At 46.9% G+C, this 21,418-nt stretch overlaps 1 protein-coding gene across 1 annotated transcript in view; it reads left to right on the forward strand.

Moving 5' to 3' along the window:
- Positions 1–20,265, forward strand: part of ACVR1B (activin A receptor type 1B) — a 33,263-nt gene extending 12,998 nt beyond the window's left edge. Inside the window, exons 2-9 of the mRNA XM_033117369.1 lie at positions 2,986–3,225; positions 4,038–4,286; positions 7,226–7,456; positions 10,216–10,383; positions 11,448–11,604; positions 12,798–12,922; positions 15,485–15,615; positions 17,156–20,265. Of these exons, the coding sequence (XP_032973260.1) occupies positions 2,986–3,225; positions 4,038–4,286; positions 7,226–7,456; positions 10,216–10,383; positions 11,448–11,604; positions 12,798–12,922; positions 15,485–15,615; positions 17,156–17,281 (1,427 nt within the window). The 3' untranslated portion in view covers positions 17,282–20,265. The remainder of the gene's footprint in view (positions 1–2,985; positions 3,226–4,037; positions 4,287–7,225; positions 7,457–10,215; positions 10,384–11,447; positions 11,605–12,797; positions 12,923–15,484; positions 15,616–17,155) is intronic.
- Positions 20,266–21,418: the final 1,153 nt, after the last annotated feature.

Raw genomic sequence — 21,418 nt, forward strand, 5'->3', positions numbered from 1 at the left:
TTTTAGAGGTCATCTAGTTTAGTCCCTTCTTTCTAGTTGATCATGAGGAAAATGAGGTTCAGGGAGGTTAAGTGACTTGCCCAAAGCCGCACGGCTCGTTACTGGCAGAGCTGAGACTCAAACAGCCATTTCTTGCTGTGGTCATGCTGTAACTTGCCACTTCCTAATAAGTGTTTCAAGGGACACATGTTAACGTATGTGTGTTTGAATTTTATATCGAGAGGAGAGATGAAAATTGATTGAGCACCTATTTGCTGAACACTTTTTTTATCTCATGTAATTCTTACATAGTCCTGTGATGTAATTATTAACAGTCCCACTTTACAGATTAGGAAACCAGGGTGCGGCTGGAAGGTTCCTGACTTGCTCAAGGTCATGTGATTAGTATTAGAGCTGGTATTTGAGCCTTAGGTCTTTCTGACCTGTTCCTGCCATGATACCTTGCTGTGGCTCCAGTGATAGTAACGGAAACCTTTTCAGGGGTGTGGGCAGTGATGATGGTTATCTTCAAAAGAGGTCTTTTTCAGACTCTCACTCACTGTACAATATATAGACGTACACAGATGGGTGCAGAGAGTCTTTCTCAGAGTACCCGCAGCACTTAGTGGATGCTTGGCTCATCTTTACCCATTCTGTAAGATAAATGGTATTTTCTGGTTGGGCGGCCGAGGCCCAGAGACAGTCAGGGACTTGCTCAATTCCTTATCACAAACCCACATGGCCCTGCTCCCAGTTCCGTTCTTAGTCCTGTCTAGCATAGATTTCACCACTTTTGTTCTTTCCTGTCTTACACCAAGATTGTTTAAGTACTTCCCAAAAATAATGAGCCACGTGTGGATGTGTTCATTCTCCAGAATGAATCACTGTGAAAGGGGCCGTGAACCAATGAAAGGAGACTAAGTATCTGGAATCAGAGACTCCTGGCTCCCCTGCCTGCTAATTGACGGATTCTGAAGTGAGCCTTTTTCCCAAAGGCGGCTGTGGGTCTGGCCTGTGTGTCCCACTGTGCTCAGAATAGCCTCTTGGAGTTGTTGGCTTTCCCTTCTCGCTTCCCAAAATAGACCCAATGCTGTTCTCTTTGCTGGACGTCCTGGCGCATGTATTGAGAGGTGTGTGCTCCATGGGGAACCCTTCTGTGCCTGAGTGTCCCCGCTGACACAAAGGGGTGTGGGCATTAGCTTTCCTGGATTAACAGTCAGGACTCCAGCCTGAGGAAAAGAGGTTTGGATTGCGTAACTGGAAGGTCACAGAAGTTAATTTAAGTTAGCAACAGGAATAAAAGAGGGAGCAAATAAATGAGGAGTTTCCTTAGTCGCCCTTGTGTCTAAAAGGGTTGGAATTTAAATTTAGGAGGAATTTACTTTTAAAATTCCTTTTATGGTTTGGATTCTAGTCTAAAGGGTACCTGCTCTAAACTTCTGCCTTTAAAATGTAACACTACCCAAACCCTTCTGCAGGTAGCTGCATGTTTTGGAATTTCTCCCAGAAGAAAGGGATCTGATCAAATACTGTGAAAAAAATACCACAAGCCATATACTGAAGACGTACACTGCCGTTTACCTGTCAGCGCTGTCTCTCCTTTGTTTCCTTGGGTGGGAATGTCAAGGGATTGTGTCATTTATAGAAAGCCTAAGGAAGGAGGGGTTGGACACTGAGATATTTCAAATCTGTCTTTGGATTTGAAAGGCCAAGAGATGCCTTCCAGTGTATCGGAGGAAGAGACAAAGATAAAGATAGACTGTTTACAGCCTAGAGGGGTGCGTTGCCACAGACTAGTTTTTCGTGGGACTGGTCATACATGTCTCTTCTCTAGGGGCCTCAGTTTGCATGTAGTCCCACTTGGTATGCAGGTGGGATTCATTTAGTGTCCAGTCTGGGACCTGGGAGGGCCCTACCACCTCCATCCCCTGACGGACAAGTGCTTCGTTCAGAGCTGTGAGTCCCAGCCGAAGTATTCTGGAGGCTACAGGCCCCGCTCCTGCCCCTCCCAAGGGTCAGGGCTAGGTTAGGCTCGTGGGAGACAGCGTTGGGGAGAACCAACTGCTGCTGTCTGTGCTATTCTTGTTAGACAGATAAATAAAGGATTTCAGACTCCAGGGCTGCTGAACTAGCTTTCAGAGGCACCAAATTCATTTACAGTAATTTCCTGTCAACAGTGCACACTTATGTATAATACACACCCAGCACAACTCAGAGATGTTTAGTCCCAGAGATGACTGTGTATACTATTTGAAAAAAAAAGGAAAAAATATTTTTTACGTGTGTGTGTGTGTGTAAAATATTCTTTAAAGTGATATTCATGGGCTTTTCAGAGTGGGTTAAATTTATTGAGCACGTTTTACGCATTAGCTCATTTAATCCTCACAATATTTATGAGGTAGCGACCAAAATCCTCTTTGGAGGATATTTTTGCCCCTCATGAGAAGGGCGCTTCTGCCATGGACTAAAGGAAGAGGGTTTTAAAGGATTTGTAGGAATTAGCCAGGAAAAGGTGCATTGCAGCAAAAGAATGTAAGAGAGCATGCATACTGTGTCCAGGAAACCGGGGTGATGAAGGCTCCTGGGAACCCCAGATGGTTTGGGATGGAGTTTGTGTCTGTGTGGTGGGGGCAGAGACCTATATTCTCCAAAGAGAGGGTGCCTTCCTCTCATGCTCAGGCATCTAAATTTAAAGGAAAGCCTTGCCGAGTCACAAAGTAATTTGTAAGAAGTCTAAGTCAAAGTTCAAAGAGTAGTTTCTCTGTGTCTTATAGGCATAAAGTAGAGCACTTAAAGAAAATAGTGGGACCTAGAAAGCCTTGTTTGGGAGCTGAATAACCAAGTAAAAAGGTTGTGCCCTCCTTGAGGATATCTTTCTGGCCCCATCTCCATAAAAGCTACTTATTTTGGAACAAGTGTGCTAAGGGATAATATTCTAAGTCTGGAAAAGGACCCAGGGTAAGAGCTGATCGTTGATGTCAGTGTCTCCTCCCAACTTTCCTGCAGCTCTGCTGTGTACGTGCACCAGCTGCCTACAGGCCAACTACACGTGTGAAACAGATGGGGCCTGCATGGTTTCCATCTTCAACCTGGATGGGATGGAGCACCACGTGCGCACCTGCATCCCCAAAGTGGAGCTAGTCCCCGCTGGAAAGCCCTTCTACTGCCTGAGCTCCGAGGATCTGCGCAACACCCACTGCTGCTACACCGACTTCTGCAACAAGATTGACCTGAGGGTGCCCAGTGGTGAGTGGACACCCTTGTTGGACTATTGGCTCGGTGTGGAGGTAGGGCATTCCTGTCATTTTGTCCTTCTCTACTCTCCCCCAGTCCCTTTGCGATGATAGGTAAAGGTACCTTTTTTACATTCCCCAACAGGACAAGGGATGGGATTCCTCCCGCATCAGGTTTGTAGATTAGAGGGTGAGGGACACAGGTTATTAAGCTGGTCCCAGAGGTGAAAGCTGCATTTTGGATAGTGGCTGAGCAGCCACAGGCAGCTGTGGAGTAGGGATCCCGGGGAGGGTGTGGGGCTGGTCCTGAAGGAGGCAGCCCCAGGGCTGTGTGAAGGGAGCTGCTGGGGTGGGGGTTGAGGGCCCAACGGGAAGAGGGGCTAGAATTGGGCAATAAGGACAGTGATCAAGGCTGAAGAGTATTAGATCCCACCCCTTTGCAAATCTAGCAGTTAGAAGGTAATAGTGGGGAGATCAGAGAAGGAGAGAGACCAGAGCAGAGCTGGCAGAAGCTGTTACAAATTGAAGAGTAGAACCTGGCATCTGTCTGGGGCCCTGAGTGGGAATAGTACCATGAAATGCTGTGACATTATAATACAAAGTAGGCTGTGGGTTTGACTGCTGCAAAGGGCTCCTGACCTGAGAGGTTTGCATTTGAGAGCATGCTGGCAAAGGAGCCCAGTAAGACCAGAGGGCAAGGACGCTGCGCACATGTGGAGAAGGACAGGGCGTTTCCACGTGGAGGGAGGTGTGGGGGATTAATGAGGCCGACGCGTTCTTGTTTTTACTCTTGGTTCTTTCCCTCTCCTCTCTCCCTTGACCCAGGTCATCTCAAGGAGCCTGAGCACCCTTCCATGTGGGGCCCCGTGGAGCTGGTCGGCATCATTGCGGGCCCAGTGTTCCTCCTGTTTCTCATCATCATCATTGTTTTCCTTGTCATTAACTATCATCAGCGTGTCTATCACAACCGCCAGAGGCTGGACATGGAGGATCCCTCATGTGAGATGTGTCTTTCCAAAGACAAGACGCTCCAGGATCTTGTCTACGATCTCTCCACGTCGGGGTCTGGCTCAGGTACTGAGTTCTTCAGGCCTCGTGTCTTTTGTTGGCCTTCATCACTGCTTCCCAGCAGGATAGTGTTTACGTAAAAGGCTGGGCTTTGCACTTGTTTCTAGCAGCCCTGAGTCATTTGGTTTCATACTTCCCCTTCTTTTGGAGTCTGACATGTAATAAGATAAGATAGTGGGTTCACAGAAAATCTTTCATTCCCTGGGATTCCAAAGGTCAAATGCAAAACTCTCCATTCCAGAAACCATGCCTCTTTTCAAGTCTGTAGCCATACAGCTACTAAAATTGACCTGGTTCCACCTGAGCAGTGGCGTGCTCAATTGAAGGGCCCCTTTTGAGAAACAGGAGTGTGCCGAGTTCCTGTGAGGTGGTGACAGCTAATCATTGATCTCTGAGCAACCACAAGGGGAGTTTAAGGACACCGAGTAAAGCTGATAGCTGGGGTTTGGTGAATCATTGACTTGTACCAGTTGCCCAGGGGTTTTTGGTGGGGGGTTAAATACAGGCAGCTTGGGTTTCCAGCATGGCATCAGCACCATTTCCTGTACTGCTTGTTGGTAACCAAGTCTTTCTTAGATGAGAGGATTGAACCAAACAGTGGACCTTGATGTGAGACCAGATTTTAAGATAAAGGGAATTGGGTTGTTCAGGTCTCAGGGTATATAGCTCAGCTAGCTATTAGATGTAAATATGACTGCAAAAGAGCCTCTTTTTTGAAGATAAACAACTATTTTAGTGATGGCAGTATTCTGTTCTTGTTTAAAAAGAAAAATCATCCGCAGAGATCGTTATTGCCATTCTAGCTAAAACATATAGAATCATTTTTGTGAGGATTTTGTGTTTATGTATGTTTCCTTGCCACGTGACAAGACTTCTGTAGGGAAATGATGCCATCAGCCATGGTTATACATTCCTCCTTGAACACAAGGAATACTTTGAGCTTTGACAACTTTTGATTTTAAAAACTGCATATTTTTAGGAAGAGAGAAAATATATGGCTAGTTGTTTGCTGAAAGAGGTAGGGCAGTGGTTGAAACTGGGTGACTGATTCTGTGACTTTGCTGCTAGAGGAGGGTATCTCGGGTTTTCTGGAGTCTTTTTTTTTTTTTTTTTTTTAAGATCAGAACTGGCTGAGATTCGGGAATGTCCACGGCGGTTACTTAACTGGAATAAAATGATTAATAACTATTTCTCTGGATGGTTTAGTCCATTCTTAGTTCAGAATATACAGAGCTTCCAAGGTGTTGGGAGTTTTAATACTGTGGATTTAAAGTAAATAAGTCCTTGCTGCTTATGTGACTTGCAGTTCACATGAACAAATATATGTTGAATACCCTCTTGGTGATACAGGGTAAGCAAAGATGAGAAGGAGGCTGAGCCAGAGTTGGATAAAAGAGACAGGGATTGTTGAGAAGGGTCTCACAGGGGAGGATGCATTTTAAAGGATCTTGAAGACTGAGTTCAAAGTTTTAAGAGAGAGGAGAGGGCAGGGGACATTCCGGGCCAAGGAAAATCCCTTGAGCAAAAGGACAAAAAGGTATGAAAGTTCACCGAGTGTTTAGGAAATGATAAAAAGGTCGCATGGCATGCCCACACTGGGGGTGGAGAGCGACAGGCTGACGAAGGTGGAAAGGACCGTGGGTCACATGCTTTATCTCACAGGGTCAGAGGCATCTACTGAAAGTTTTCGTGTGGGAAAAGAAATGTTCGTATTTTCCTGTGGAAGGAGTTCTAGCAGTGGTTTGGAGGATGAATTCATTCATTTGCCACCCTCCTGGTAGGAAGGGCAGGGTGAGGCGTGGCTGTGTGTGGGTTGCAGGGCAGGAGCAGGGTGAGCTGGGAGGTAGAAAGACCAGTTGGAAGTGTTTTAAAGAAGAGCTAGGACTAGGACAGGCACAAAGGGGATGGGGAGAGGAGGCCTCATTTGAGAAGTTTTTCCGTGGTTCTGTGCTGTGGTAGTTAAAAGAACTTTGGAGTCAGTACTAGATTTGAATCCCTACTTTGCCACTTACTGCTTGTATGAATTTGAACGAGTTGGTTAACCTTCTCCTTTTGAGCCTTAGTTTTCTTATCTGTTATATGGGGATAATAACAATACCCACCTTATAGGTGGTTGTGAGGAAATGAGGTAATTCATGTAAAGACCTTAGCATAGTGCCTAATGCGTGGTAAGCATAGTTCATATCCACAAGAGTTAGGGATTAATAGCATTTATTTATTTATTTATTTATTTATTGGTGAGGGAGAGGAAGTGAGAGAGTTGAGTCAGTCGTGATGGTAAGAGTGATTGGATAGATTGGGAGACACTGAATGAGTCAAATGAGGCAACAAATGAGTCCTATAAAGACAGTAAAATTAATCTTAGACTAAGCATGGGTAGTCTTCCATTCTGCATCTGGAGCTCCGCCTATGAGCAGAACTTTGATCTGTTTGAAGAGGGAGGAACCTTATATGCCCTGTCCACAATTTGGCTTTCATGGGCCACACAGCACCGCCCTCTAGTGGCCAAGGAGCAGAGCTGCCAGAAGGCGGTCCCAGTGCTCAAGCCCTCACTTTAATCTTTTCTGCCCTCTTTCCTCTTCCAACAGCATGAAGCAGATATGGGTGGATTGGCCTATAGGAGGCTGGCTGCAAAGTTGGTAAATCTGGTTAGACATTTAGACTCAAACCTGTCATCCACACTGAGAGGAAAAGCTTAGATCAGGAACAGCTAATCCCATGCATTTCCCTTTGTGTGTTCACTCACTCTGTCACTGCTTGGCTTAGCCCTCTGGTAGACTACCTGGACATGGTACAGGGCGGCTGCAGTTCTCCACGGTCAGTGGCCCACTGCAGCCTGAGGCACTGTGGGTAAGGGCTTCTCCAGTGTGGTGGTGATTGAAAGTGGGAGTTCCAAAGTTCAGCCAATTTACAAATCAGCTTTCTTTCCATCCTTTGGTCCGTAGGGTTACCCCTTTTTGTCCAGCGTACCGTTGCCCGAACCATCGTTTTACAGGAGATTATTGGCAAGGGCCGGTTTGGAGAAGTGTGGCGTGGCCGCTGGAGGGGTGGTGACGTGGCTGTGAAAATTTTCTCTTCTCGTGAAGAACGGTCTTGGTTCCGGGAAGCAGAGATCTACCAGACAGTCATGCTGCGCCATGAAAACATCCTTGGATTTATTGCTGCTGACAATAAAGGTAAAGGGCTGAGTGTGGATACAGGGGTCCTAAAGCCAACCCTATTCCCAAATGGAGGGGGTAACTGGGGCTAGCGCGGCTCTGTTTGCCTCCATAGGTATTGCCCGTAGAAAGGAAAGTCTAAATACGGGAATAGTTTTCAAAGTTTTCTTCTACAAAAAGCTTATACAGAAACCCAGGTTACTTAGCAAGTAAATGAGCAGTTATTAAGCAGATAAACAAGATCAACCTCTGGCCCTATCTGCTCACTTTCCCTTCCATGACATTCTCAAACCCACCCCCAAGCTAGTCCCTGAAGGACCCCAGGAGAGGATGGCCCCAGAAAAGCGTGTAGTTCACATTCTGTGACATCCCAGCAGCATGCACACTTCTGTAGTGGAGCGGGCACGTCAGAGGGGTGACCTCTCTGCCCCCAAAGTGCTACCTCATGGCCTCCGAGCTCAGCTTTGGGTTTACTTGTACCCTAGCCTGCCTTATTTCCTCCTCCTCCTCTCTTCTGTTTTTGTTTTGGTTTTCGAATCTCCCTTGTATGGCCAGGCACATCCTCGTTTTTGAGGACCTCACTGACTAGTAAAGAGACAAAGTAATGATTAATTATAGGAAGTAGTCAAACAAGCTGTTCTAGTGAGCACAGTTGGGGGTGAGATGAGGGACAAGGAGGTCACACCTGAGTTTGATTGAGGCAAAGGTGGCAGGAGTTGGTCAGGAAGAAAAGCCAGTGGAAGGGCACTCCTGACGCATGTGCAAAGGTGAAGTGTGTTTGGGGACGTGCAGATGATTCGGGATGGTTATGTTACAGAAGACATTGGAGAGGTCATGGAGGCCAGATCATGAGGGCCTTTTTGACAGGATTGTATGTGATTCTGAGGTAGTGGGTAGGAACTGAAATTTCATTCATTCATTCAATAATACTATTGAGCACTGTGGGCCAGGACTTCTGCCAGCTGCTTGGATCATCACTCATAAGAATAGGACATGGAGGGCGGCCGGTTGGCTCAGTTGGTTAGAATGCGGTGCTCTTAGCAACAAGGGCAACAAGATTGCCAGTTCGATCCCCACATGGGCCACTGTGAGCTGCGCCCTCCACAACTAGACTAAAACAACTACTTGACTTGGAGCTGATGGGTCCTGGAAAAACACACTTAAAAAAAAAAAAAAAAAAGAACAGGACACAGTCCCTGCCCTCACAGCTCCCGGGAAGCGTGGACAACAGACCCGTGGGCAGGCAGTCCACGTGAAGTCAAAGACCATGAGGTGATGGGCTTCCCATTGTAGACTGGCAGTCACAGCACACTGTGCTCCCACAGTGATTGTTAGAAGTTCTGTCTACAAAGCCTATGGAAGATGCTAAGTATTTATTTTTCCTTCCTAAAACAACAGACTGCTCATTCCTCACGTTGCTGTGGGGCTTTGTAGTGACCTCAGCTGCCCCCATGCTGAAGAGTCTTGGACTCGGACACAAGGGAAGAAGGGAAAGAGAGAATTTTTTACGCCTTCTGAATAAGCTGTTCCTTTTTAAAACAGCATCACCTTTTGATAAAGTTTAAATCTGACATATGTTTCAAAGGATCATAAGATGTCCTCCCTTTTAATTTACTGGCAGGGCCCTCAGGACTTCGGGCTAGTTGGAGTATAAGAGGGGTGTGTTGGAAAGACCCCTGGTTCATAATCAGGAACGCCAAAATTGGTGCTTTTCCGGGAGCCACTCCCTTTATTGGTTCTGGCAGCTGTGTGAATAGGGATCCGGCTGTTGAACCCACATTGGGGCCAGGGGAGGAGAAAAATCCGACTCCTTTGTTCTTGCCTTTTTAACACAATATATGTAGTGTAGTGTAAATGTAGCACCAGCCTGGAATTTGGGAGATCTGAGTTCAATTTCCTATTTTCCTATTGACCACATCATAGCCTAATTCGATTACCAGCTTTTGGTTTTTCTTTTTCTCCCTCTCTTCCTTCCCCTCCTCCTTTCCACTGCATGTGTGCACGGGGTGGGGGGGGGGGGAGGGGGGAGAGAGAGAGGGAGAGAGAGACACACACACACACGCACACCACCCCCACCCCCACCCCCAATGTGTAAAAGTGTGTGCTGTCCGCCTTCCATTGTTCTGAGGATAAGATGACCTCTCTGGAATATTTGGACATGTGCTCTTCATACGTTGAAGTGTTTTTTTGGCCTGGAATACAATAATGCACAAAGGAGCCCTTTCCTACTCACAGAGAGCGCATAGCCCGGTAAGAGTAAAATGGACTTAGGAAAGAACTGCTACAAATGAGACGGGCGTCGGGGCAGGCTGTGCTGAAAGGCACTCGGACCCAGAGGAGGGTCTGCGAAGCCTTCCTCTTCGGTGGCGGTGGATGCAGCCACTCCTGGCTGCTAGTATGTTGAAGAGCAGGTCTTGTCAGCTTCAGAGGCAGTGCTGCAGACGTTACCTGTTCCTTTCCCTAAACATACACTTCCGCTTCTCCTGGATGCCTCATTTTCCAAATTTGGTGTAATAGTGGAACAGTGTTCAGAATCCCTACCTACAAGAAATAAGGGAGCAAGCCTAGGAAAGAAATGCTGTTCTGTCCTTCCTGGAGCCTAAAACTAGTAGACACGTGTGGATGAACTAAGCATGAAGGTGACCTCGGGACATGTGGAGACGAGAAGCAGGAATTCAGGAGTCGAATTGGAGTCTGTGTGGTACACATAGGATTCCTTTTCTGCCTTAACCTCTCTGGTTGTGCCTTTTCTCTAACTCCTCTGTGGTTCTCTGCAGATAATGGCACCTGGACCCAGCTGTGGCTCGTCTCGGACTATCACGAGCATGGCTCCCTGTTTGATTATCTTAACCGGTACACAGTGACAATTGAGGGGATGATTAAGCTGGCCTTGTCTGCTGCCAGTGGGCTGGCACACCTGCACATGGAGATTGTGGGCACCCAAGGTGAGTGGACCCATCTGAGGGGCAGTGAAGTTGGGTAGACTTGAAAAACTTGTACCATCCTGATTTAGTTTCCAGAACTCCTTTTTACTGAGAAAGTTGGAGCTGGGCCTCAGGAACTGGAATCTAAAGGAGAGAGGTTTGAACTTGACTGGAATGAGGACAGGAGGTCTCCAGGGGGTTCTCTCCACCTGTCTTCATCACTCCGTTAGGGACTCTAATGCAGATGTCCAGTTATTTTTCATTCCATGGCCTGACAAGTTGTGGTGGGTGAGCTAGAGGTCGTGAGTGATCCTCTCAGAAGCCCACAGTGCACATGTGCAAGAGTGGAACTAAGAAAGCTCAGCACTCTCATGGGACAGGAAGGAGCCTCAGTTTAATTACTTCTCACATTCATTGTTGGGGACGGCTGGCTAAAGACTGCTTGGTGGAGGAGACACTGGGCTTTGCTAATCGAGGAAAGTTTTCCTGGAGGAAAAAGATCTTGAGCATTCCTGCTTATGGACTGTAACCTCGCCTTCTGGGAAGTCCTGGATCTCGTCGTGGGAGCAGCTGTGCTCCCTGATGTCTGCCTGCCCAGGGCACCCAAACTTGCTGGCCGTGACAGGAAATCAGCCACTAAAGTTTGGTCCTGTTCCCAGCCTCTGTGGTGATACTAGCAGCCCTTATTAATTAGTGATTTTATTTGATTCTGAGAACCTAGCCAGTGCAGCAACTTTTCTTTGAATTCCTCAGCAATTCAATACTGGAGCATATTAGTTCAGGGAAGGCAAGTAGTAGTAGTAGTAATATAAAAGTACTAGCTAATACACATGCCCCTCTCAGCTCTTCAGTTACCTACATTCATGCATTTAATCCTCACAACATTCCCATGAAACAAGTACTGGTGTTAGTCTTGTTTTATGGATGAGAAGACCAAGGCACAGAGGGGTTAAGTTGCTTTTCCTGGGTTACTAGGTTAGTGGAAATCAAAGCCAGGACTCGAACCCACGCAGTCTGGCTGCAGTCTGTGCTTTTAACATTTTTTGCTCTCTTTCTTTAAAGATCCCTGTTTTGTTCTCTCCCAGGGAAGCCTGGAATTGCTCATCGAGACTTAAAGTCGAAGAACATCCTGGTGAAGAAAAACGGCATGTGCGCCATCGCAGACCTGGGCCTGGCTGTCCGGCACGATGCGGTCACTGACACCATTGACATTGCCCCAAATCAGAGGGTGGGGACCAAACGGTAGGAAGGGCCTGGGTCTCTGCCCTTGTCCTGTGCTTGGACCTAGTAGCCCGTGTGTGCCCTTTCCCATGGCACAGGAGTCGGTGTAGGAAAAGGAGGTGTGGGCCTGGCTCTCGGGCAGCCAAAAGTTGACTTGAACACGCCTTCCCCGCATGGAAAGGCACACAGTTACATCTAACAGATGTAAGTGCCAAGAGCACAGCTCCAGAGAACTGGGTACATGGAGGTGTTGGGCAGGGAGAGAAGGCAGCAGAGGAAGAATCTGGGGCAAGATTTGGAGGGGGCGTGGGCACCAGGCTTGTTTGAGGGAAGGGGGGAGTGTTGCTGTCCAAAGGGGTGGATTGTGCAGAGGCCTCTGAGAGGGCAGGGGTGTGTGTTTGGCTTGGGGTTCAGAGAGCAGGTTTGCCAGGCCCGAGCAGAGGTATCTAGGGTGGAGATTGGGATTATAGGTCTGCCTTCGCTTTATTCAGAAGTAAGGAATTGTGATTGCAGATTGACTTCCCGGGTTGGAAATGGAACTAACTGTCTTTTAATACGATGGAAGAGGAGCTCCATTTATCTGCTGAATCTCAGTGAATTTCTCTGCATTGTGCTGCTGTCTTTTTGCCTGCCTTTTGACCTGAATGAGTGACCCAGGCCCCAAAATATGAGGCCTGAGGGATCCCCTGATTTGCCTTCCTGTGTGTGTGTAGAGGGGGGTGGCTCCAGTAGTGCTGATTAGCTGAAGGGGACTTAGATGACTATCTAGAATTAGTTTTCACGTATCTGCAATTAGGTAAGATAACAAAAGAAACGCAGAATGAAATTGAAGCTCCACCCATCACTGTGGCTGCATTTAATAAAGTCCAGGACCTCGGTAGCAATCAGATATTATGTACTGTTGACGGCCCTGCGACCCTAGTACAAGTACCTCTGCCAGGAAATCAAAGCATGCCAAAAATCATCTTGTTGGTTAAAAAGTAGAGGTACAAATAAGAGTAGCCTAGTATCACCAAACCTATGCTGAAGTGTTTAGATTCTAATCCAAAACACACGGGAGTTTGCAATAAAGAGAATTGATCACTTTCTCCTCCCCAAGGGGCTTTCTTGAGGTGATGCTCACCCACATTCAAAGGGCCCCTGAACCAGTACTTTGACTTAAGGGGAGAAGTCATCTTTTTCTAGGCGTGATCATGTTTCTTTTGCTGTTGCAGATACATGGCCCCTGAAGTACTTGATGAAACCATTAACATGAAGCACTTTGACTCCTTTAAATGTGCTGATATCTATGCCCTCGGGCTTGTATATTGGGAGATTGCCCGAAGATGCAATTCTGGAGGTACCTACCTTTCTTTTTTGCGTTCTCTTGCTCCTGCCTCCCAGTCCAGGAGGCTGGGTCACCTGAGCATGCTGGTGTTCTCCTGCCTCCTTTTGTTTCACAACCTGTTGGGTGCCTAGTGCTAGAGCCCATCACATCACACTTAGGGTTCTCATCAAAGATGAGGGACCTTGGAGTCAGCCGTGCTAAGGGTGTGTTTACTCTTTGGACCAGCTTCTAAAATAGTGTTTTACATTGTGGTAACCATTCTGGAGGCTTACTGGCTTTTTTTTTTTTTAACACACTTTTTTTTTTAAATTGGTCTGTGGCGGTTGGGGAAGCCCTGGGCAGGAATAGGTCAGGACTACTACAGGGGTCTCCTTTATACAGGAGGCAGGCAGTATATGCTAACACACTGGCTCTCCAGCTACGTTCCGGGGAACGTGGGGTTTCATTGATAAAATAATAGTGGCAATTTCTCAATTTGTAGGAGAAGGCTTAATGTGTAGGATTTTCTCAAAATGGATTTTTTCTCCTGTATTTCCTTTTTAAAATCTTTGGACTGTGCAACTACTTGCTCATGTCAGAGTTCAGTAAAAAAAAGGTTGTGTCATATTTAGCAGAAAACATTTTTATCATTCGTATAATAACATCAGTATTTTACAATGACTTTCAAGTATTCTATCACGTGACCAAGTTCAAAACCTAGAACCCTGCCCTCAGCCATTTATCTCTGACGTAAGAGATTACAGGTCAATGGAAGTGAATTAGATTAAATTAAAAATAAATAAAAAGAACAAGTGAGTCTTCCAGCAGAACCCTTTTTTATATTATTGCCTTTTTCATCTATGATATGTTTGGTAAAATGCAAATTATGGAGAAGGAATCCAGGTATTATTCATGGAATTACACGTTTTAAATTTTGATCATTATGTACAGAAAGCAGATTAAGTAAAATCTGGTCACACGGGTCTTAAACTGAATAACTTAATTTTTTCTTCCTCATATTATCTAGAAATTGGGGTTAAGTGTATAATAATGCTAACATTCACTGTTTGTTATATATAAATTCATTTACTCTTTATTATAAACCTATAAAGTGGGTACTATTGTCACCATTTTGCAGATGAAGAAAACTTTCACAGAGAGATTAGGTAATTTGTCCAAGGTCACACGGCTAATAAACTAGGATTCAAACTCTGGCAGACTGAGGCCAGAGCTTAAACTAAACTCTTAACTAACCCTTAGATAATTACCAAGTCAGATTCTATTTAAAAATCTTTCCTGTTAGCTCAGGACAGCAGAATTTTTCCTGGAAAAAGGCGCAAGAAAGCTATATTGGATTTTTTAAATTAATTTTTTATTATGGAAAATATTTTAGTTTGTAGGTCTCAAAGCTAAGAACTTTAAAAATATATTACTCTTATCACACTTTAAAACACAAACATTAATTCTTGATATCATTGAACATCAGTGTTGAGTGTTCCCCAATTATTTCCTAAATTTTTTTTTTTTTAACAATTTGTTCAAGTCAGGATTCAAATAATGTTCGTCCATTGTAGTAGTTGATTGATGCACGTCTTACGTCTCTTATAATCTACAGGTTCCACTTCCAGGTTTTTTCTTTTTTAATTGGACAATCCAGTCATTGGTCCTGTAAAGTTTTCCTGTCTGGATTTTGCTGGTTGCCTTTTCGTGGAGTTCACGTGGCCTACTGTTCCTGTGAATTTCTAGTGATAGTTAGGTCCATCAACTAGAATCAGATATTTTTTTTCTCCAAAATCCTTCTGTTACAAGGCACATAATGCCAGTTATCTCTCTTTTTGTGATTTAACAGCCATTGATGACCATTGTCCAAATCCAAATTCAGTAGAGGTTGAAAAATACCAATATTCCGATTCTGTCAATCTTCATGTATTAGCTAGATTTCTTCTTGAAAGAGAAACTTCCCCTAATTACCTGTTTGGTTACCAAGATGTATAGTTTGAATAGGAGAGGCAAGAAAAATATTTAATTTCCATTTATTTACCATTTTTCAAAATCATGAGTTTATTCCCTATCATCCTACAAAGGTGACTGAGATTTTGGGGGGCTTTTGTTGTGTAGTATCATTATGGACTGGTGGATTTCTTTTTTTTTTCTTTTCTTTTTTGGCAGTGGTGAAAGAACAATTTATTAGAAGCGAAAGTATGTTCCAAAAGGATAGGAGTGGGCCCAGCAAAAGAGTGGCTCAAAAGGCCTGGACTGGTGGATTTTAAATATTTGATTCCATTGAAGTTATTAGTCTTACTGTTGCTTAAATGTTCTCGTCTTTAGCCAGTTGGGAGCTTTTCAAGTTGGTGCCTTTTGACTTGACCTCAGTAGTCTTTGATAGTTTTCTTGCTTTTTGGTATGAGAAAGATGTCCCTGGCTAATCTCGTATATCTCGTGTCCCACACCTAGATCAGCCAAGCTCTCCAAGGAGCCGTGGTTCCTCTTAGTGGGAAGTAGTATTTACAGATCACAGTGTGGTGGTTCTCATTGGCTTTTGAGTCATCTCTTCCTTCTGCTGGTAACTCAGGTGGATGTTTTCTTTTCTTCCAGGAGTCCATGAAGAATATCAGCTGCCATATTACGACTTAGTGCCCTCTGACCCTTCCATTGAGGAAATGCGAAAGGTCGTATGCGACCAGAAGCTACGTCCCAACATCCCCAACTGGTGGCAGAGTTATGAGGTAGGGAGCATCCCTGCCTGGTGCCGCTTTTCCCTCGACTTGATTTCTCTGCCCTACCTGACAATGGGGCCAACCTCCAAGGTAACCCTAAGTGTGTCAGTTATGATACACCACTATGTGCTATTACATACTAAGCCCTAAGGGACCACAGTCCCTCGTCCTGGGCTCTGTAGGGTCCCCTTTGGAATAGACAGCCTAGTAGAAGCAAAAGGTCCCCAGGACACCGCTAAGAGAGGTGGTCAACGAGAAACAAACAGAAAACTGAGCAGGAGCTGTTAGACCTGTCTAACTAGAAAATGGCTCTGGAGCCACCGGGCTGAGCTGAGTGCTGTGGCCAAGTGAAGAAGAGGCGTTCGTGAAGGGTGTAGAAGGATGAGGACTGGACGCAGGGAGGGCACGTCTGTGAGGGAGGGGCCTTTCAAACAACTCAGAAGGGAGGAGAGTGTGGAGAGTTGGCATTTGGTAGAGATGGCAGGTGAAGTGGGGAGAGGACAACATTTTGTGGAAAGAATTGATATGAGGACAAATTTATGGTACCGATTGCTAATAAACATGCAGTTCTGGGATCTTAGCGTCTTCAGGAGAAGTGAGGTTTGCCTGGCCAGGTGCACTTGGCCTCCTTTTCTCTCAGGGCTCCGCTTTTAAGGACTATAACCACTAGAGGGCGTTTCTGCATTGAAGAACAGAATGCCTTAGTTCACATTTCAGGTGATATCTTCTCATTGCATAATAGAGCAGCGTTTTCCAAAATGTTCCTTGGAACCCCTGGGTTGGGTTTACTTCAGAGGGTGAATGTGAGGCTGTGGAAGAGCTGGTGTTACTGCCCTGCCCCACTCCCTCTTCAGGCAGCGCTCTTTATATGTTGGGACTCCACTTACACCAGTGGGTTCCACTGCTAAAATGAATTTGGAAAACCAGTGGTCTAGGGCAGCAATTGGGGAACTTGGTAGCCCTCAAAAACCAGTAGCGGTCCCTAGGTGACCTTCCATATCACCTGTGGTCCGACCACAGCGGTCGCCTATGTCATCTAGGCAGTGGCAGTGTAGCTTTCTGCCTCTGACAAGATTGCTTTCAGGGCCTACTTTCCTCCTTCTTCACCACCCCACCTCTCTGCATATGAACCACAGGATGACAACCAGGTGCGTGCATGTGCCACGGTGTGTCCCTGGTTCACATGCTACTTTTTAAAAGAACAGTTAGTGAACAGTCATAAAAATGGATTCTCAAACCTGACAGAAATGATTTTCAGATCAGGCTGTTGCGGGTATTTCTTTCAAGATTACCAGATGGTGGAGAAAGGCTGACTGTACTTGCAGAGAAGGTCTCTCCTCTCCAGACTACAGCTTTCTCCTTTCGCCTACACAACCTGTCCTCTAAGGAAGGGTGAGCCAAGGGAGGGGGAAGTTTGCAAAGTGTTTCCCTCAGGTCAGAGTGGGGGAGGAGATGCTGACAGACTGCACTGAGAAGTGAGTCCGGGCCGAGGGACCAGAAAGCTTCCACACGGCCGGGTGGGATTGACACCCTCTGGGTCTCTGCACAGGCGCTACGAGTGATGGGGAAGATGATGCGGGAGTGTTGGTACGCCAACGGCGCCGCCCGCCTCACCGCTCTGCGCATCAAGAAGACCCTCTCCCAGCTCAGCGTGCAGGAAGACGTGAAGATCTAACCCTGCTTGCCTCCCCCGACATGCAACCCTGGGCAGCGAGGACTACACACACAGCTGCCATGTTGAGCGTACGATGGAGGCCTACCTCTCGTTTCTGCCCAGCCCTCTGGCCAGAAGCCCTGGCCCGCAAGAGGGACAGAGCCCGGGAGACCCACCCCTCCCACATTGGGTTTGAGACACAGACACCTTTTATATTTACCTCCTAATGGCATGGAGACTCTGAGAGCGAATGGTATAGAGAACTCAGTGCCACAACTCGAACTGGTTGTAGTAGGAAGTCCTGCAAAGCCCGGTGCATCTGGCGTGTAGCCAGGAGTGGTGACCGGGTGGCCTGGGAGGGCCCAGGCGAAGCCGAGTGTCGCCCGTGCTAAGCAGCACGGAGCGCTTTCCTCCAGGGACCAACCTCAGCACACCAAGGTGGCCCCGAGGAAGCAGAAGCGCAGCCCCTCTCGCAGGCAGCTCTGGGCCCCGTGCTCCGCCCTCACGGACATCCAGAGGGACTGCCAATGGACAGAATCTGCTGCCTGTCTGTCCAGCGTGTGTGCATGTGCCGAGGTGCGTCCCCTGTTGTGCCTGGTCATGCCACGCCCTTACGTGTGTGTGTGTGTGTGTGTGTGTGTGTGTCTGTCGGTGCGTACTTCCCTGCTTGAGCTTTCTGTGCATGTGCAGGTCTGGGGTGTGGTTGTCATGCCGTCTCTGCGTGCTGGTGCCTCTGTTCAGTCGTGAGCAGTGTCTCGTGTCCTGGTGCCCTCCCTGTCCCCTCCCCCTGGAATCTTGAGCCACGGTGGTCCTTCCTTCCCAGCAGGCTACTCTGCCCACCTTGTGTCAACACCACTCTCCTCTGTTTCAGACGGTGGAACCAAAGATGCCTCGGTTGTCCATGGCAGGCGAGGCTTTTGGGTCCAAACGTGAGGGAGGGGTGGGCTGGGCAGGGAAAGCATCCTGGCGGAAGTCTCGGGTGTTGTGGGCAGCGGCAACCGTGGGAAATGAGCCAGCCCAGGGCACCCTCAGCAGCATCGAGGAAGGGCCAAGGAATTTGAAGCCCAGATCTTGGGACTCAGATTGGAATGTCACATCTGTCTTTCATATCCCAGATTCTGGAAACAGCAGTGTATATTTTTGGTGGTGGTGGGTTTAGGGTGGGAAAAGGAAAGGGGGGCAAGAAGTGGGGAGGGAGTGGGGGTGGGAGGGAGGCATCTGCATGGGTCTTTTACTGGATTCTCTGATCACGGTGGAGGGAAGATGTGAGGCTTGCACCCACTTTAGGGGCCTACTAAAGGGAACAGCCTGAGCCAAACCTGATATTTAACCTGAGTGTAGTATTTAACGACGTCTAGAAGCACGGTTGTGGGTGGTGGTTTGGTCAGCATATCTTAGGTATATAATAACTTTGAAGCCATAACTTTTAACTGGAGTGGTTTTTTTTGTTTTTTGTTTTTTGTTTTTGTTTTTAATTTTATTGGGAGGGTCTGGATTTTAACTTTTTTTAATATTATTAAGTTTTTATAAAAGGAAAACCATCTCTGTGATAATTACCTCTCAATCTCTTTGTTTTTAAAGAAATCCCTACAAAAACAACCACAAAAAAAAATGCTCCAATCAAACGCACATAGCTCAATCACACTGGAAATGTCTGTCCTTGCACCTGAGCCTATTCCCCCTCCGCAGTGAGAGGCCCTCCTTGCCCTGGGGGTTAGTCTCTCTTGCACTCTGCCCATCCCCCCAATTCCATGAATGGTGTTTGCGCTAGGGCCCTGTCTTTTGTGCATTGTCCCGCTGGTCGCACCTTCTCCCCCAGGCATTTACTCAACAAAAGTTTGTTGAGTGAATGCTGGGTGCCAGGCATTGCACTAGGCGCCAGGAATACAGCTGTGAACAAGACAGGCTTGGGTCCTATTCTTGGAGCACTGAAGAAGGAGCTGATCCAAGTTAATGGGTGCCTGTTTTGAGACCAGAAGTTTTCCTAACAGTACTTGGTTCTGAGAGCCTTTTGAGCCTGGAGTGATTGCTGTTACAGAAGACCACCGAGGAGCAAGGATGCCCCCCACGCCAAAGAGACCGGTGGTGGGCATGAGAGACCCAATCACTGCACTCATTATGAGCCCCCTTTCTGTCCCCAGGGAGCATATTTTGGATGCAGCCTCAGAGCACCCCTGCCTCCAGCCCAGCGATTCTCTGCCAAAGCTTGTGGAGGAGGGGGAAAGCCCTCTCCCTGCTTACATGTCTCCCCCGTGCCCCTGGCCTTCCTATTTATTTTCCTGATGTATTGCCTCTTTCCTTGTGTTAAAGGAGATCTTCCCCTAACCCTTTGGGCCAATTTACTGGCTACAGATTAATTTTCCTTGAATACCAATTGTGTCATCAGGGGAACCTTTCCCCACTCCTGCGGGCCCCCCACCTCTCCGCCCTGCAGCAGAACCTGGCGGTTTCTAGGTGGTAATGGGACTTAGACTCCCTGTGCTCGTCACAATCAGCCTCTGGGGTCTGCCAGTACTCCTCAACCCAGGGACTCCCAAGCCACTAGCCCACTCCCCAGGTGGTCCCTCTGTCCCAACCATACAGTCCAGTTCCTCCACCCCGGGGAATACTGAGCAGTTTTTTGGGAAGCTTCCACCCTCACCCCCGTCACTCTTGACACCAAGAGTTAGGAGTTAGAGTTGGGGAGAAACTACAGCCTGAAGCCGTGGTGTTTGGCCCCGTGAGGCTAACCCTGATCTTAGGGCTACTGCACCTCCGGATTCTGGGTTCACAGACCAAGTCCAAGCCCGTTCTTAAGTCGCCATCAAGGCCCCTGAACGGCATTCTCGGTACTTTTGTTTGTTTTTGTACATTTTATTAGAAAGGACTGTAAAATAGCCACTTAGACACTTTACCTCTTCAGTATGCAAATGTAAATAAGTTGTAATATAGGAAATCTTTTGTTTTAATATAAGAATGAGCCTGTCCAATTTCTGCTGTACATTATTAAAGTTTTATTCACAGAACTGTCCTGGTGCCATGTTTCCATCTGTGACTGCCCAGCTGTTGTCAGGGGACTTGGGCAGGGGCAGATGTTCTCAGTGTGTCTACCTCCCACTTGCTGGGGCCTGATGTCAACGCCAGTCGCAGCAGGTCCCATCAGAAGAGAAGCTGATCTGCTCATGTCGGTCTCCCTGAGACTGTTCCTCTGTGTCTCAGAGGGAGGAAGGCCTAGCTTGTGAGGGAGCAGGAAGCACCTTTTCTTGGGCTTTGTCTGTATTTTGTCTTTTACCGTTTTTCTCTTTATACAAAAGAGGGTCTTGATCCTGCTTAGTCACAAACCCCCTAGTCTTGAAAACAGCCTAAGAGCTCGCCTCACTTTTTTTTTTTTTTTTTTGTAAGGAGGGCACAGCTCATAGTGGCCCATGTGGGGATCGAACCGGCAACCTTGGTGTTATCAGCACCACGCTCTAACCAACTGAGCTAACCGGCCACCCAAGCTCTTCTCAGTTTTTGTTTCCCTCTCCTAAATTGGGGTATAAATGTGAATTTTGGGGTGCTTAGGTGACTTGGACATAGAAGTCTCCAGTGGTTCCCCCAATATTTTCAGTGTGGGGGTGGCTGTGAATTCCTTTCTGCCTCTAGGCTGATGGAACCTGGGATAAAGTCCTAGAATCCTAGAATCTCACGTTTAGGTGGGACCCTAGAGGTCGCCCAGTCTGCCACTTGGTGGTGGGCTCGTGCTGTGACATTCAGCACTACAACTTCCGCCTGCAGGAGGTCTGTGCTGTAGAAATCTCTTACGTGGAACCAGGCGACCTCCATGTGGCTTCTATCCACAGGCAATTCAGAACAGCTCTCTCTCTTCCATATAAGGTCCCTTAAAAGACTTGAAGACAGCTGTCATGTTATCATGAATCTGGCAAAGCTTTTAGAGTTTCTTTAGTTAATATTAGCAAATACCGAACACTTAATGTGTGCTAAGCAATGTGCCAACATTTGCTTTACGTGTATTAACTGCTTTGATCCTAAAACAGCATATGAGGTGGGCATATTATCCTCTTTATGGATTAGGAAATTGAGGGGTAGAGAAGTCAAGTAAATTGCCAATAAATCAAACAAACGTAGCTCAGCGGGGTGGAAAAGACCTTGGGTTTAGGCTGTCTGGCCACGGACGGC

Source organism: Rhinolophus ferrumequinum, chromosome 10 (genome assembly GCF_004115265.2).
Source record: "Rhinolophus ferrumequinum isolate MPI-CBG mRhiFer1 chromosome 10, mRhiFer1_v1.p, whole genome shotgun sequence".
NCBI lineage: Eukaryota > Metazoa > Chordata > Mammalia > Chiroptera > Rhinolophidae > Rhinolophus > Rhinolophus ferrumequinum.